Source organism: Papio anubis, chromosome 15 (assembly GCF_008728515.1).
Source record: "Papio anubis isolate 15944 chromosome 15, Panubis1.0, whole genome shotgun sequence".
Classification (NCBI taxonomy): domain Eukaryota; kingdom Metazoa; phylum Chordata; class Mammalia; order Primates; family Cercopithecidae; genus Papio; species Papio anubis.
This window is the reverse complement of record NC_044990.1, coordinates 90,466,412-90,481,878: the sequence shown is the minus strand read 5'-3', so window position 1 is coordinate 90,481,878 and position 15,467 is coordinate 90,466,412. Positions and strand designations below refer to the sequence as shown.

Sequence of the window (15,467 nt, the reverse complement as noted above, 5' to 3'; positions counted from 1 at the left end):
ACTAATTTTTTTTTAACTCCCAATGATGAAAGAATGTGAAGGTGACACAGGAACCAAGTGAAAGAACTTCAAATATTCAAGTCTGAAACAATTTGAGCAATAAAATAAGCAAAATAGTTTTAGATTATAACTCAAAATATAAATTAATTGCCCACAAATACTGATATAAATAAACTATTGAATAAATAAAAAAATGAGGGAGAATAGACAACTCTCTCAGTCAGAACAATGGTAAATAATTTATGTGGCGTTCCATCCATAAGGCAGTGGAGCATAAGGACCCATGTATTAGGTGTGGGCTGCATAGTGACTTGTTTCCAAAGACTACAGTATGGAAAGAAAAAGAAAAGGAATAACCTCATAGAATAACTTTACCTGACAAACAGCACCCCAAGTCAGGTGATCAAAGTTATTACCACCAAGAGTGACAAGTCATGTTGACAGTATGCACCCTTGATAACATGTGATGAGACCTGTACTTTACCTCTGTGGATTTAGTGCTTTTATATTTGATGTAATTTGTGAGATATTTTGGTTTGATTCTGCCATCTTTATATTCTTTTTTTTCTCTTACAGTATGTTCATTTTTATTTATTTATTTATTTATTTATTTATTTATTTATTTTTTGAGACGGAGTCTCGCTCTGTCACCCAGGCTGGAGTGCAGTGGCCGGATCTCAGCTCACTGCAAGCTCCGCCTCCCGGGTTCACGCCATTCTCCTGCCTCAGCCTCCAGAGTAGCTGGGACTACAGGCGCCTGCGACCTCGCCCGGCTAAGTTTTTGTATTTTTAGTAGAGACGAGGTTTCACTGTGTTAGCCAGGATGGTCTCGATCTCCTGACCTCGTGATCCGCCCGTCTCGGCCTCCCAAAGTGCTGGGATTACAGGCTTGAGCCACCGCGCCCGGCTTATTTATTTATTTATTTATTTATTTATTTGATTGATGGAAACCTTTTATTGTCTAATAATTTACTTTTTTTTCTTTTTTTTTTTTTTTTTTGAGACGGAGTCTCGCTCTGTCGCCCAGGCTGGGGTGCAGTGGCGCGATCTCGGCTCACTGCAACCTCCACCTCCCAGGTTCAAGCGATTCTCCTGCCTCAGCCTCCTGAGAAGCTGGGACTACAGGCGTGCGCCACGAAGCCCGGCTAATTTTTTGTATTTTTAGCAGAGACAGTGTTTCACCGTGTTAGCCAGGATGGTCTCCATCTCCTGACCTCGTGATCCACCTGCCTCAGCCTCCCAAAGTGTTGGGATTACAGGTGTGAGCCACTGCACCTGGCCATAATTTACCCTTTATTAGTTTGGTAGTTATCAAAATTTTTACTTTTCACTTAATGGTTTCCCTAGAAACTACAACAAATATCCTTGACATATCAAAGTTTAATATAAATGGTACTTTTACCTCTTTTAGGACATTTCAAGGGTAACAGAGCACTTTAATAATATTTACCATCTTCTTTATTGGTGAGATATTTTTGTTATGTGTTTAAGTTTACATATGTTAAACTTAAACTATTATTGTTTTTTCTAATCAATATCCATTCATATTTATCTTGTATTTATGGCATCCACTGTTGTGTGTTCCTGCCTACAGTGCCAGCCTTCAGCTAGTATCATTTTTCTTCTCCCTGCAGGAAATGTTCTTTAGTGTTTCATTTACTATAAATCTGCTGGTGGTAAATCTTTTTCATTTCCATTCTTCTAAAAGAGCCTTTGTTTCTCTTTCTTTGTAAAATGTATTTTGGCTGAGTATAGAATTCTAGATTGGCAGTTGTTTTATTTCTGCACTTGGAAATATAATTCCATTTTCATCTGGCCTCTGTGTTTTCTTTCTGCTGAAATATCGACTATCAGGTTAATTAGTGCTCCTTTGATGATAACCTCTTTTTTCCTCTGGCTATTAAGACTGTCTCTGTTTTTGCTCTCCAAGGATTTTGCTTATATTTGCCTCGGCATGGCTTTCCTTAGGCGAGTGCGGCTGTGGTTTGTGGCACTTCTATCATTGCCTTGATGTCTTTTGCCATATCAGGAGTGTCACTTGCCATGATCTCTTCAGTTATTGTCTCTGACACATTTTCTTTCTCCCCTTCTTCTGGATCCCAATTATATGAATGTTACGCTTTTTCACTCTGTCCTCTATGTATTTCATATTCTTTCTCATATTTTAAATCCTTTTCTCAGCATGCTTTAATGTGTCTGTTTTCTTCATGTCACCATTTTTTTTTTTAGTTGTATCTAAACTGCTATTAAGGTCACACATTGATTTTTAATTTCAGTTAATGTTTTTTAATTCTAGAGTTTCTACTGGCTTTTTTTTGTTGTTGTTCTCTAAATTCTTTTTTTTTTTTTTTTTTTTGAGACGGAGCCTCGCTCTGTAGCCCAGGCTGGAGTGCAGTGGCTGGATCTCAGCTCACTGCAAGCTCCGCCTCCCGGGTTCACACCATTTTCCTGCCTCAGCCTCCCAAGTAGCTGGATCTGCATACCACACCAAGGTTTTTTTTTCCTGTATTTTTAGTAGAGACGGGGTTTCACTGTTAGCTTGTGGATGGCTCTGATCTCCCCACCCTGATCCTCCCGCTCCTCGCCTCCCAGCACTGATTACAGGCTTGAGCCATGTCCGGCCCTGCTCTAAATTTGTTTTTGAGACGGAGTCTCTGTCGCCCAGGCTGGGGTGCAGTGGCCTGGATCTCAGCTCACTGCAAGCCTTGCCTCCCACCATTCTTCCTCAGTCTCAGCCTCCCAGTGAGCTGGGACTACAGGCTACCACCTCGGCCTCGGGCTAGTTGTACTCTTTTCCACTGGCTCACCATGTTAGCCAGGATGGTCTCGATCTCCTGACCTCGTGATCCGCCCGTCTCGGCCTCCCAAAGTGCTGGGATTATAGGCTTGAGCCACCACGCCCGGCCTTCTCTAAATTCTTTGCCATTCCCAATCTTTTCTTTGATTTCCCTTAAGCATCTTATTCATAGTGCATTATCTATGATACCTGTAAATCTCTATTTTCTGTTGTTTCTCTTGGTTTTCCAAAACACTGGTTGTCTCCTCACCTGACTGGTTAAATTGTATTGTGTGACTGAGACACTATGTGAAAGCTTATAGAGGTACTTTGAGGCTAGAATGAAGTTTTGTTTATCTAATGGGGATTTATGTTTGATTCTTGCAGGTACTAGGGGCACTAGCAATCCTGCACACCACATTAATCCAATCATAAGTTGAGATAATTTAAAGCTGAGCACAAATCCCTAAAGAGGACAATCTATTTACAGCTTAGTCTGTATTCTACAATTTTACCATCAGTTCCCAACCCAGATCCCTAAGCAACCTTAAGAGCCCATTAGTCAGGCTGACAGACCAACCACCACTCTCCTTATCATGCCATAAACTCCAATTTTTGTTTTCGTAAGTTCAGAGGTAAGTTTAAAGTAAGTTTCAGCTTGTCAGTATCCCAGCTATTTCTTCTGGAAATTGGAGGAAATCCGTGGGGGAAAACTATTTCAAGTGCCAAGGTCATCCTTCTGTGTTTTCTTATTCTCCCAAATCTTGGTCCCCAGATTTTTTTACTGCCTTGTGTTCCAGTGCCTTCGAACATATGGTTTTTATATTGTATCCATTGTTTCCATGTGTTTGCAATGGGAGGATTGTTCTGAATTAACTAGTCTTTCATTACCCAAAATGGAAGTCTGGAAATGTTAGAATAATAGAAGTCATTCAATCTGAACAACAAAGAGAAAATATATTTTTTTAAAAATGAAGAAAGCCTCAGAGACTCATGGGCCTATAACAAAATAATTAACATCCACATCACCAGGGTTCTAGAAGGAGAGCAGAATGTGCGCAGGACTAAAAAGTTGTCAAGGAATAATGTCTGAAAAATTCCTAAATTTAGCAAAAGACATAAACCTATAGATTCAAGAAGCTGAACAAACTCAAGGAAACCATGTCAAGACATTTCATTGTCAAACTCCTAAAAACTGAAGGCAAAGAAAAAAAAATTCTTGAAAACAGCCAGTGGGAAATAACATCCTAGCATCAGGGGAAAACTATTTGAATGAAAGAAAAGTTCCCATTAGAAACCACAAAGGCCGGGAGGAAGTGGCACAACATTTATCAAGTGTTAACTCAGAATTCTATATCTTGTGAACACAATCTTCAGGAATGAAAGCAGAGTCAAGATATTTCACATGGAGGAAACAAAAATAATTTGCTGCCATCATACCTATCCCCAAAGAATGGGTAGTTCTCAAAACAGAAAGGAAATGATAAAAGATGGAATCTTGAAACATCAGGAAGAAAGTACAATGAGAACAATGAAAATATGAATAACTACAATAGGCTCTCTTCTACTCATGAGTTTTCTAAATTACATATGAAGCACAGACAGTACCACCATTTAGCGTGGTTCTCAATGTTTGTAGAAGAAATACTTATATCATAAATAGGGGAATGTAAATGGGCATAAAAGGAGATTGGGTTCACTCACACCATAAATTGTCAACAGCAGTAGACAGAAATAAGTTATGTACATGTAAAGTAGTACCTAAAGAAACTCCTCAAAAAAGATGCACCGGGAAACATTAAGGACAAATCAAACTGGAATTCTAAAAAAAATTGTTCAAATAATTCACAGGAAAGCACGAAAAAGAGAGAAATGGAAAACAGAGAATGAACAGAAAACAAAAAATATAATAGCAGACTTAAGCCTTACATATCATATTATATCAAATGTAAATGGTCTAAATATACCAACTAGAAGACAGAGATTAGAAGGCAGCATTAAAAAAACATGGCCCCTGGCCGGGCGCGGTGGCTCAAGCCTGTAATCCCAGCACTTTGGGAGGCCGAGATGTGCAGATCACGAGGTCAGGAGATCGAGACCATCCTGCCTAACATGGTGAAACCCCGTCTCTACTAAAAAAAAATACAAAAAAAAACTAGCCGGGTGAGGTGGCGGGCGCCTGTAGTCCTAGCTACTCTGGAGGCTGAGGCAGGAGAATGATGTAAACCCGGGAGGCGGAGCTTGCAGTGAGGTGAGATCTGGCCACTGCACTCCAGCCTGGGTGACAGAGCGGACTCTGTCTCAAAACAAACAAACAAACAAACAAACAAACATGGCCCAACTATATGCTATCTATCCTTCAATCACAATCACATAGTAGAATGAAAGGCGAAAAAAATCGAAAAAAATATATACCATGCAAACAAAAGAGGCAGGAGCAGTCCTATTAATATCAGGTAAGGTAGACTTCAGAGCCAAGACAATTATATAATGACATAAAAGTCCAGTTGCTAAGATGGCATAGCAATTTTAAACATATATACACTAAACAACAGAGCTGCAAAATCAGTTAATACAAAATTAACTGATAGAGCTGAAAAGAGAAACAGCAATCCACAATTATTGTTAGAGACCCTAACCCTCCTTTCCCAACAATTGATTGATAGAACAACTAAACAGAAAATTCACAAGGACAGAGAACAACTTATGATCAATCAACTGGATCTGATGGGTATTTGGAGAACATGGCGATCAACAACAGCAGAATATATATTCTTTTCTGGTGCCCACAAAACGTATAAAAAGATATACCAATTCTGACCATCAAACAAACCTCAACATATTTAAAAGAATTAAAATCTTAGTCTGTCTTCTCTTACCACCACTAGAAATCAACAACAAAATAACAGGAAAATCTCCAAACACATGAAAAATAAATAACACACTTTTCATTACCCATGGATCAAAGAATAAGGATCAAGAGAAATAAGTGAAAGTACACTGTACAGAATAAACATGAAAATATAGCATATCAAAATTCAAAGGCTCAGCAAAGCAGTGCTTAGACAGAAATTTATAGCACTAAATGTTTACATTAGAAAAGAGGAAAAGTCTCAAACAATAACCTAAGTGCTCACCTTAAGAATCTAGAAATAGAAGAGCAAATAAACCCAAAGCAAACAGAATGAAGGAGATAATGAAGAGATTAATGAAATAAAAGCAGAGACATAACAGAGGAAACAAATGAGACAAAAAGATGATTCTCTGAAACTTCGTTGCAGGTTTATTTTATAGATGACCTTTATCAGGTTGTGAAAGTTTCTTTCTAGTCATAGGCTGGGAGTTTTTATTATGAAAAGGTCGGTTTTGTCAAGTGCTTTTTCTGTGGCTATTAGAAGGTCATATGGTTTTTTTTCTTTTATTCTATTGAGGACTTACAACATTAATTGGCTTTCAGATGTTAGCCCAACCTTGCATTCCTCAGATAAACCCCACTTGGTCATGTTGCTGGATTTAACCTGCAATCACTTTGTTAAAAAGTTGTATCTTTCTCATTTTGTAGTTTTCTTATGATGTGTTTGCCTGGCTTTGGTATCAGGTTAATACTGGCCTTGTAAAATATTTGGGAAGTATTTTGTCTCTGTTTTTTGTAAGATTGATATCATTTGTTTCTTAAGCATTTGAGAAAATTCACCAGTGAGGCGATTTGGTTCAGATCTTTTCTTTGTGGGCATGTAGTTAATTGCTAATTCAACTTGGTTACTTGTACATCTATTCTAATTTTCTATTCAGTGTTGGTCAGTGCTCATAATTTATGTCTCTTTAGGAATTTGCCCATTTTATCTAAATTATCTATTTTTTTTAACATTTTTAAATTTCTTTGTGATATTTTTAGTTTCACCATGGACCCTAATATGTTATTTCTTTTATTCCTGATTTGGCAAATTTCTGTTTTTGCATTTCCTTTTGGCTTGTTCAGTGCAGCAAATATGATCAGTTTTGTTTTCCTAGAGCCAACTTCTTTCAGTTTCTTCTGTTTTCCGTATTTGTCATACTGTTTTCTGTGTCACTGATTGCCATTCAGATATTTCTTTTTTTTTTTTTCCTTTTTTTGAGATGGAGTCTTGCTCTGTCACTCAGGCTGGAGTGCAGTGGCGTGATCTCAGCTCACTGCAACCTCTGCCTTCTAGATTCAAGTGATTCTTCTGCCTCAGCTTCCCAAGTAGCTGGGATTGCAGGTGTGGGGAACCACGCCTGGCTAATTTTTGTGTTTTTAGTAGAGATGGGGTTTCACCATGTTGGTTAGGCTGGTCTCTAACTCCTGACTTCAGGTGATCTGCCCTTGGCCTCCCAAAGTGTTGGAATTACAGGCGTGAGCCACCATGCCCGGCTTTATTTATTTATTTTTTTTCTTTTGAGACAGAGTCTCTCTCTCTGTCCCCCAGGCTGTAGAGCAGTAGCATCATTGCTGCTCACTGCAACCTCTGCCTCCTGGGTTCAAGCGATTCTCTTGCCTCAGCTTCCTGAGCAGCTGGGATTACAGGTGCATGCCACTATGTCCAGCTAATTTTTGTATTTTTGTAGAGACAGGGTTTCACCATGTTGGCCAGGCTGGTCATGAACTCCTGACCTCAGGTGATCCGCCCACTTCCGCCTCCCACAGTGCTGGGATTACAGGCGTGAGCCACCGCGCCCGGCGTCCATTCTGATCTTGTTGCCCTTCCTTCTACTTAGTTTGAGCTTGATTTGGTTTTCCTTTTCTAGATTCCTGATGCAGAAGCTTAAACTATTCCTTTTACCTCTTCCTTTCTAATGTAAGGATCAAAACTTAGCAGCATCCCATCAATATTTTGAAATGTTTCTTTCTTTTTTGAAACTAGTTTTATTGAAACAGAGTTGGAATGCAACATGCTGCCTGGAAAGTTGGCTGCAGCCCAAATGCCTGTGGGATCTTTCAGGTCTGACCACGGGCGATGACAAAGGCCCCACCTGGCTGCCTCATGGTGTGTGGCCAGTGCACTGCCGTGTCTGAAGGCTGTTGTAGGGAAGGACCTGGGTGCCCTGGGCATCCCCTGTGCCCAGCCCAGGCACCTTCCTTCCGAGACCACACGGGTCCCTTGGCTGAGGCCTGTCTCAGGTACCTCTGCCAAAGCCTCCTTATCAGGGGGCCTGGAAGACATTTTCCCACTCTGACTCAGTATTCAGCACTTTTCCACTCTAAGCTGCCTCCCTCTCGCTCTTCCCCTGACTCCAGGGCCATAGAATGGCAGAAGCCTTTTGTTAGGGGCTCTCTGGGCAGTGAGACAGTATTCCTTCACTGCTGTCTTCACAGACACACCTTAACCTTCACCCAGTGCTGTGGGGGAAAGTCAAACACTGGGGTGGGGCTGGCACCCTCCGTGAGGCCTCTGGCTCCTACTCCTGCCGGGAGTAACACCTGCCTGGTGGAGACGGTGTTTGGCCTTTGACCCACCCACCACCCGGCACCTGGCAGCCGGCCCCTCCCGCTCAGTGCCTCACAATGCACAGATTAAAAGTGTGTCGTTTATTACATTTAAGAACCAGTATTGAAACATTATTAGTCAAAGTCCGTACTTTATTCAGACTACCTAGTTTTATCTACTATCTATGCCGGTTGTGAACTATTCCATCCTGTGTCCAGGCATAATGCAGAGAACGCTGTCCTGGCCACCCTGGGGGTAGCCATGGCCACAGGTCATTGTCACAGAGTCCAGATGTTCCATTTGGAGTCAACCAGTAAACACCTGGTCACTGTGCCCACTCAGTGGTACTCCGGCCAGGACTCTGTAACACACTGGCGTGGATGCCCTGTTCTCTGGGTTTCCAACCTCGCATCTCCAGGACTCTGTAACACCACGCATGCGGATGCCGTGGATGCCCTGTTCTCTGGGTTTCCACCCCGTATCTCCAGGACTCTGTAACACCACGGCGTGGATGCCCTGTTCTCTGGGTTTCCACCCCGTATCTCCAGGACTCTGTAACACAATGGCGTGGATGCCCTGTTCTCTGGGTTTCCACCCCGTATCTCCAGGACTCTGTAACACAATGGCGTGCATGCACTGTTCTCTGGGTTTCCATCCCATATCTCCAGTGCTACTGGGCCAGGGATCTTTGATGTGATTCTTTTGTTCCCAATGTAAAGGGGCAAGTGGACTAAGTTGACCAAAAGAGAGGGTAAGCCAGGTGAAACCATCTCAAGTTTGTGTTATGCCATCCCAATACTGAGTGGTCTAATCTCTCGGTTGGCGTAGTACCAGCATTAAGGCATGTGTACTGGTTCCTTTTACTGAAAAGCTCTTCCTATGGCTTTTGCTTTGCAAAGTATTATTATTATTATTATTATTATTATTATTATTTTGAGATAGAGTCTGGCTCTGTCACCCAGGCTGGAGTGCAGTGGCCGGATCTCAGCTCACTGCAAGCTCCGCCTCCCGGGTTTACGCCATTCTCCTGCCTCAGCCTCCGGAGTAGCTGGGACTACAGGCGCCCGCCACCTCGCCCGGCTAGTTTTTTTGTATTTTTTAGTAGAGACGGGGTTTCACCGTGTTCGCCAGGATGGTCTCGATCTCCTGACCTCGTGATCCGCCCGTCTCGGCCTCCCAAAGTGCTGGGATTACAGGCTTGAGCCACCGCGCCCGGCCGCAAAGTATTATTAATAGACCAGTGATGCACACTAGCCTTCGTCATACTAGTGCTAAGCACCAATGACTGTTCCTGAGAAACACAGACACATTTCTGATATTCTGTCTACCATTGTCCTTGAAGAGGAGCTGCCAGAACCACCAGAAAGGGGCGTGAGGCCACACACCTACCAAGTGTTGTCCTGTAATTGACTAGCACAGGCCCAAGCCTACTGCAAGATGTTTGCTTCATGGGCAATGGCTGGTGATAGCAGCAACAAAACATAAGAACTAGGGACAAAAAGAAGGAAATGTGGTGGGAACTTGTAAAGGAAGACCTTCCTCACCTATTAATGATGATTCTCATTAAGATACAGGCCTGGTCAGGTGTCTTGAGAAGGCTGATCGCCTCAGATGTTGTTTTCTTCTCATCCTTGTTGGAACTGGAGAGTTTTAGTTTTAGATCACCAATCCAAGATGAAGTCCAAATTGGCAAAGCAGCTTTCCTTACATGGGTGGCAGGTATCCAGGAATCAACTCCTTTAAGCTTAGTGGCACAAGGGTTGGTTAGGAGTCCTGATAAGGTTCCTTCCTCTTTCGTGGAGAAAGTCCTTTAAAGGATGCTATTTCCTACAAAGTCTCCTGGCTGAAGTATGTGGTCCTTGAGTTTTTGCTTCTTGGAGCTCAATGTGGAGAGTCTTTGACTAAGTAACAGTTTTTACTTAGGTGCCTTATGAGGCTGCTGCAATACTACAACCTGTCCCTTTCTAATATCATTGATTTACAGTTTCCTGGAGACAATTTCATAGGTCTGTCCATTATAATTTCAGATGGAGACAGCTGGCATTTACCCATAAGGGCTGATCTTAGGTGAAGCAAAAACAAGAAAGTGCTCCCAGTCAAGGAAGTTTTAAAACTTCAGTTAATTTTGTCAATTGAGTTTTGATTATTCTGCTTGTGCATTCTACTAACCCAGATGACTGGGGTGATAGGCACAATGGAAATGCTGGAAAATGGGCCAGATTTTGCATACTGACTGGATTATTTGTGCAGTGAAATGAGTGCCTCTGTTGCTATGAAGTTCTTGAGGAATTCCCCAAGTCGAAATAATTTTCTCTAAGATAACTACTTACCGCTCAGGCTGCTGCTTTTCTGCATGGAAATGCTTCTGCCCATGAGAAAATACACAAACCATCACTAGGATGTGCCTGTATCTTTGTGATGTTAGTAGCTGAAAAAATCTAGTTGCCAGACCTCAAAAGGGCCTTCTGGTAAAGGGAAATGACCTGGAGAACTGGGTCAAGGTTTCCTTGCATTATATTCTGGGAAGACAGCAGTGACTGTATACCTAAGAGAAACAGTTGGAGAAGGTTTCTGATGACATTGTTCTCCTAAAGAAATCAATAATCTTATCAGGGTCCAGTGAGTTACATCGTGTATGCACATTAAGAAAGACGGCTGGGCCAGGTGCGGTGGCTCACGCCTGTAATCCTAGCATTTTGGGAGGCCGAGGTGTGTGGATCATGAGGTCAGGAGATCGAGACCATTCTGGCTAACATGGTGAAACTCCGCTCTACTAAAAATACAAAAAACTAGCTGGGCACGGTGGCGGGCGCCTGTAGTCCCAGCTACTCGGGAGGCTAAGGCAGAATTGTGTGAACCCAGGAGCTGGAGGTTGCAGTGAGCCGAGATTGTGCCATTGCACTCCAGCCTGGGCAACACAGCGAGACACCGTCTGAAAAAGAAAAAAAAGAAAAGAAAGATGGTTGTAACTTAGTTGGAAGTATGAGTTGGAGATTTGGATTGAGCTAATTTTACATAAAAATCTAACTTCCTTAAAGGCCAAAATGGTTTGATCTTTTTGTTCAGATAGGTTTATGGTCACCCTGTTTGCTATACTATCTGCTAACTGGCTTATCTTGCTTTTTTGAGTGTCTTTGAAAGGCCTGGAATCTTGATAATGGCTAATGATTTTGGCAATAGTATGGTTTCCCATAATTCAAAAAAAGGCACCCATTTTTTTTGTGGGCTGACTAGAAAAGGTTAAAAATCCTCTTTGTCTCCATAGCATTCCAAAATTATGAGCGACTCTGAGCGTATCTGCTATCGGTATAAAGATTAGCAGTTATTCCTTTTGCCAACTGACATGCTCTAATTAATGCTATTTGTTTGTTGAGATGGTTGCTCCTGGAAGACAAGCACTTTCCATTTCTTTGGGCAAAGGCGCTATGGCATAGCCAGTGTAATACCTTCCAGCTGCATCCTTTAAGAAAGAGCCATCTGTAAACCAAATAACATCAGCGTTAGTGAGGGGGGTTTCTTGTATGTCTGTCCTAGGAGACAGCTGGTCAAAGATGATGCAGTCATGCAGCGTTTCAGCTGAAGGTGGGGGAGAGGGTGGCAGAATGTAGATGACATCTGGACACTGTAGTATGGGGCTGAGAGAATAACTTCATAAGAAGCCAGTTACTAACTGATCGTGTTGAGTGTGGTGCAGGTTTAGAAGCGCTTCCACAGAATGTGGACTGAAAGCAGTGAGGGGTGATGGCATCCTTGGTGCTTTGGTTGCTCTTGCAGAGCTGTGATGGTTGTTGCTTCATGCAAGGAGGCAGTCCTTTAGCTGCAAGGTCTAGTTGTTGACTGTAATATCCTACAAGTCTGCTTTGTCTCCATGTTTTTGAGTCAGAACGCCAACAAATGTTTTACTTGCTAACAACTCTGGAACTTGAGCTGGACCCAGTCCCGACGGGCCTTGCAGACAGTCACATGTGTGGCTGGCCTCAGCTGGGATGTTGGGATAGCTGGATTGTCCTCCCTCTTCCATTTCATGGGATCTTGGGATCTCTTTCCATCATTTTTCCTTCAGGAAGTTGGCCTTTTAACATGGTAGCTCACGGCTCCCAAGCGTGCACCCATGTGTAAGCTTTAACGATTGCACTGAAGATGGCTTGGTGTAATTGTCCGCTTATCGATCCTTTTCTCGGTAGGTCTTCTCCTGTTCTCTCACTCCGTACGTGATTGATTTATTTTCCCAGGACGTCCCAGTCACCCGGGCCTGGGGGAGCGGCCTGCGCGGCGGTGTGAGGTCGGGCCTGAGCAGGGCGCCTGCTGGAGAGTAGCAGGTGACTTGCCACACCGCATAACCCTCTGCACCCTTTAAACAGGCGGCTTTCATCAGAAGCGTGAATCAAACCAATGCCGTTAACACACACGCCCCCATATAAACACACCAAATTATGGCCTTTAAGGTGCTACCGGCCACCAAGTGCTCTCCAAGGAAGCCCGTGACGCTCGCGACTCCAGGGCCGCTCTGTCCGCGCAGCTCGAGGGCCTCGGGCCACCTGTCGCCCGGAACTTTCCCGGCCGGACGGGCAGCAGCCGGGGGAATACGCAGGGCAGGGCCGGGAACGCTTAGGCAGCCGCACGCGCGGTCGCGGCGCAGGGAAGAAGCGGGGCATTGTGGGAAGCGCCCGCGCTTTCGGCGGGTTCCGTTAAAATGGCGCCCTGGTGGCCGGCGGCGCTCGCGCCTTAGCCTGTCGGGAGCCGGGAGCTTGAGGGGCGCAGGGAGGGCGCGGGCCGCGGTCCCTGCGCTTGCGGCGGCGGTGGCGGCTCTGCCCAGACCCCCGCGCACAGTCCCGGGCAAGGATGGCGACCCCGGACCAGAAGTCGCCGAACGTTCTGCTGCAGAACCTGTGCTGCAGGATCCTGGGCAGGAGCGAAGGTAGAGGGGCCGGGCGACGCGGGGCCTGCAGACCCACCCCGGGGGCCACTCCCTGCGCGTGCAGCCCTAATACGTCCCGGGGCTGGAGGAACGAGGATGCAGGGCCGGGGCAGAGGGCTGGGGACGGGCCGAGGACGTGGGGCCCGGACGAGGGAGCGGAGGGCTGGGTTCCGGGGTTAGGGAGCCGGGGAGGAGAGCGGAGGGCTGGGGCTCGGGGGTCAGGGAGCCAGGGAGGAGAGCGGAGGGCTGGGGGCCGGGACCGGGACGGAGGGAGTGGAGAGCCCGAGGCCGGGGCCAGAGCGCGGGGCCGGGAGGCGGGAGGGCGGAGTCCGGGCCGGAGCGGGCTGAGTCACCGCTCACTCCGCGCGCGGGTCCGTCAGTGAGGATGGGAGGAATGCCAGCTCGCCAATTTATGCCGGTTCTCTGGTGTCACACGCCAGGGGAGGGCGCCTCTGCGTGCCTTTGGGTTCATGCTGCGTGGGGTGGAGAGAGCGGCTGCGCCGCGGAGGAGCATGCGGGGTGCTGGAGAGTCACATCATCGTCCCTTTTCATTAGGAAAGTTTAACAGGCTTGAGCATTATGGGAATGGGGTGTTAACGACTGTTATCTGCCATATTTTCTACTGTTTAAAGGGGTGAGGGTTGGATTTGATATAAAACTATTCTGGGAAAGTTCACATGGCGAATATTGTTACTAATAAGCTAAACTAATCCTATACAGTAGGCAAAACCATTTTGTAGCCGAGGTACTTTGAAAGAAATGGTACAGGATGCCATTTCTTGCTCCGTGTTTTGGCCAGGTTGGTGGGGGGGAGGGTGAGTATGCACCGTGAGGGAGTTTTCTGAGTAATGGAAGCAAGTGTGTTACGTCTTAAGGACCAAAATGTGGAAAAGAAGTTATTCAGTTTTTGAAGGAAGACTTCAAAGTTACATTTAAAGTACTGGGAATGCATTTTGACTTTTTATGCTTCATGACAATTACTGCGTGTAATTCATTGGATGTTCTATGATAATCTTTGGGCAATCATGAATTATTTTGTGTTACTATTAAATGAGTGACTTCACACAATTCTTGCTACATTTTGTAAAGTTTCATTTTATCTCTTTATTTATCTAAGAAATCTTTGAGGACAACCCCGTCCTCAAAGTTCCTCCCAGGAACTATGCTAAGTGCTGGTGATGCAGATGCACAAGTCATTCCTCCCACAGATCTGACACTCTAGTGGAAGAGACAGATGATAAACCAGCCATGTTAATTAGCAATAAGTACTGTGGTGAAAAAGTACGGTAAAGGAATAGAGAGAGGCAGATCACGAGGTCAGGAGATCGACACCATCCTGGCTAACACAGTGAAACCCAGTCTCTACTAAAAATACAAAAAATTAGCCGGGCGTGGTGGCGGGCGCCTGTAGTCCCAGCTACTCGGGAGGCTGAGGCAGGAGAACGGTGCGAACCCTGGAGGTGGAGCGTGCAGTGAGCTGAGATTGCGCCACTGCACTCCAGCTTGGGCGACAGCGAGACTCCGCCTCAAAAAAAAAAAAAAAAAAAAAAAAAGAAATAGAAGAGACAGGTGAGGGAAAGCCTCTGAAATATTTACAGAGACCTGAATGGAGTAAGGGAGGGCCATTTGAACATCTGGGGAAGGTTCTGAGTAGAGAGAACCAACGAAAAGGCCTTGAGTTATGAGCATGGCCTGCCCTCCTTTGTTTTTGTCATTAGCACACTGAGTTTCCTTTCTCATGTTTCATGTTCCTCGTCATAGGGGGAATCAGATAAAACTAAGATTGATAGGACTTATCCAACTTAATGTCAGTGTTTTCCTTGTACCAGTGGTTCCAGAGTTTTTTGTTCTAGGGATAAACCACACATTTATACATTCCCATTGTCATAATTGGATTTTGAAAGTCATTCGTCGTGAGCTAAAATGGTATTTCTCAACTTAAAAACTTTTTTTTTTGAGACAGAGTCTCATTCTGTCGCTCAAGCTACCGTGCAATGGCGCTATCTCGGCTCACTGCTAGCTCCGCCTCCCGGGTTCACGCAGTTCTCCTGCCTCAGCCTCCAGAGTAGCTGGGACTACAGGCGCCCGCTACTACGCCCGGTTAATTTTTTGTATTTTTAGTAGAGACGGGGTTTCGCCGTGTTAGCCAGAATGGTCTCGGTCTCCTGACCTCGTGATCGTCCTGCCTCGGCCTCCCAAAGTGCTGGGATTACAGGCGTGAGCCACCACCGTGCCCGGCCAAAAACGTTTTTTTTTTTTTTATTTTTAAACATTGAAGATTCTTTGATATAAAAGTTTTGCCCCTTCTAAGAGGTTGAAAAGCTTCTTT

At 44.6% G+C, this 15,467-nt stretch overlaps 1 protein-coding gene across 3 annotated transcripts in view; it reads left to right on the top strand.

The window, feature by feature from the left end:
• Positions 1 to 12,857: 12,857 nt before the first annotated feature.
• Positions 12,858 to 15,467, top strand: part of TUBGCP3 (tubulin gamma complex associated protein 3) — a 94,920-nt gene continuing 92,310 nt past the window's right edge. Inside the window, exon 1 of one of the 3 annotated variants that reach the window (XM_009192254.3) lies at positions 12,858 to 13,138. In XM_009192254.3, the coding sequence (XP_009190518.1) occupies positions 13,063 to 13,138 (76 nt within the window). In that variant the 5' untranslated portion in view covers positions 12,858 to 13,062. 3 annotated transcript variants of the gene reach the window in all.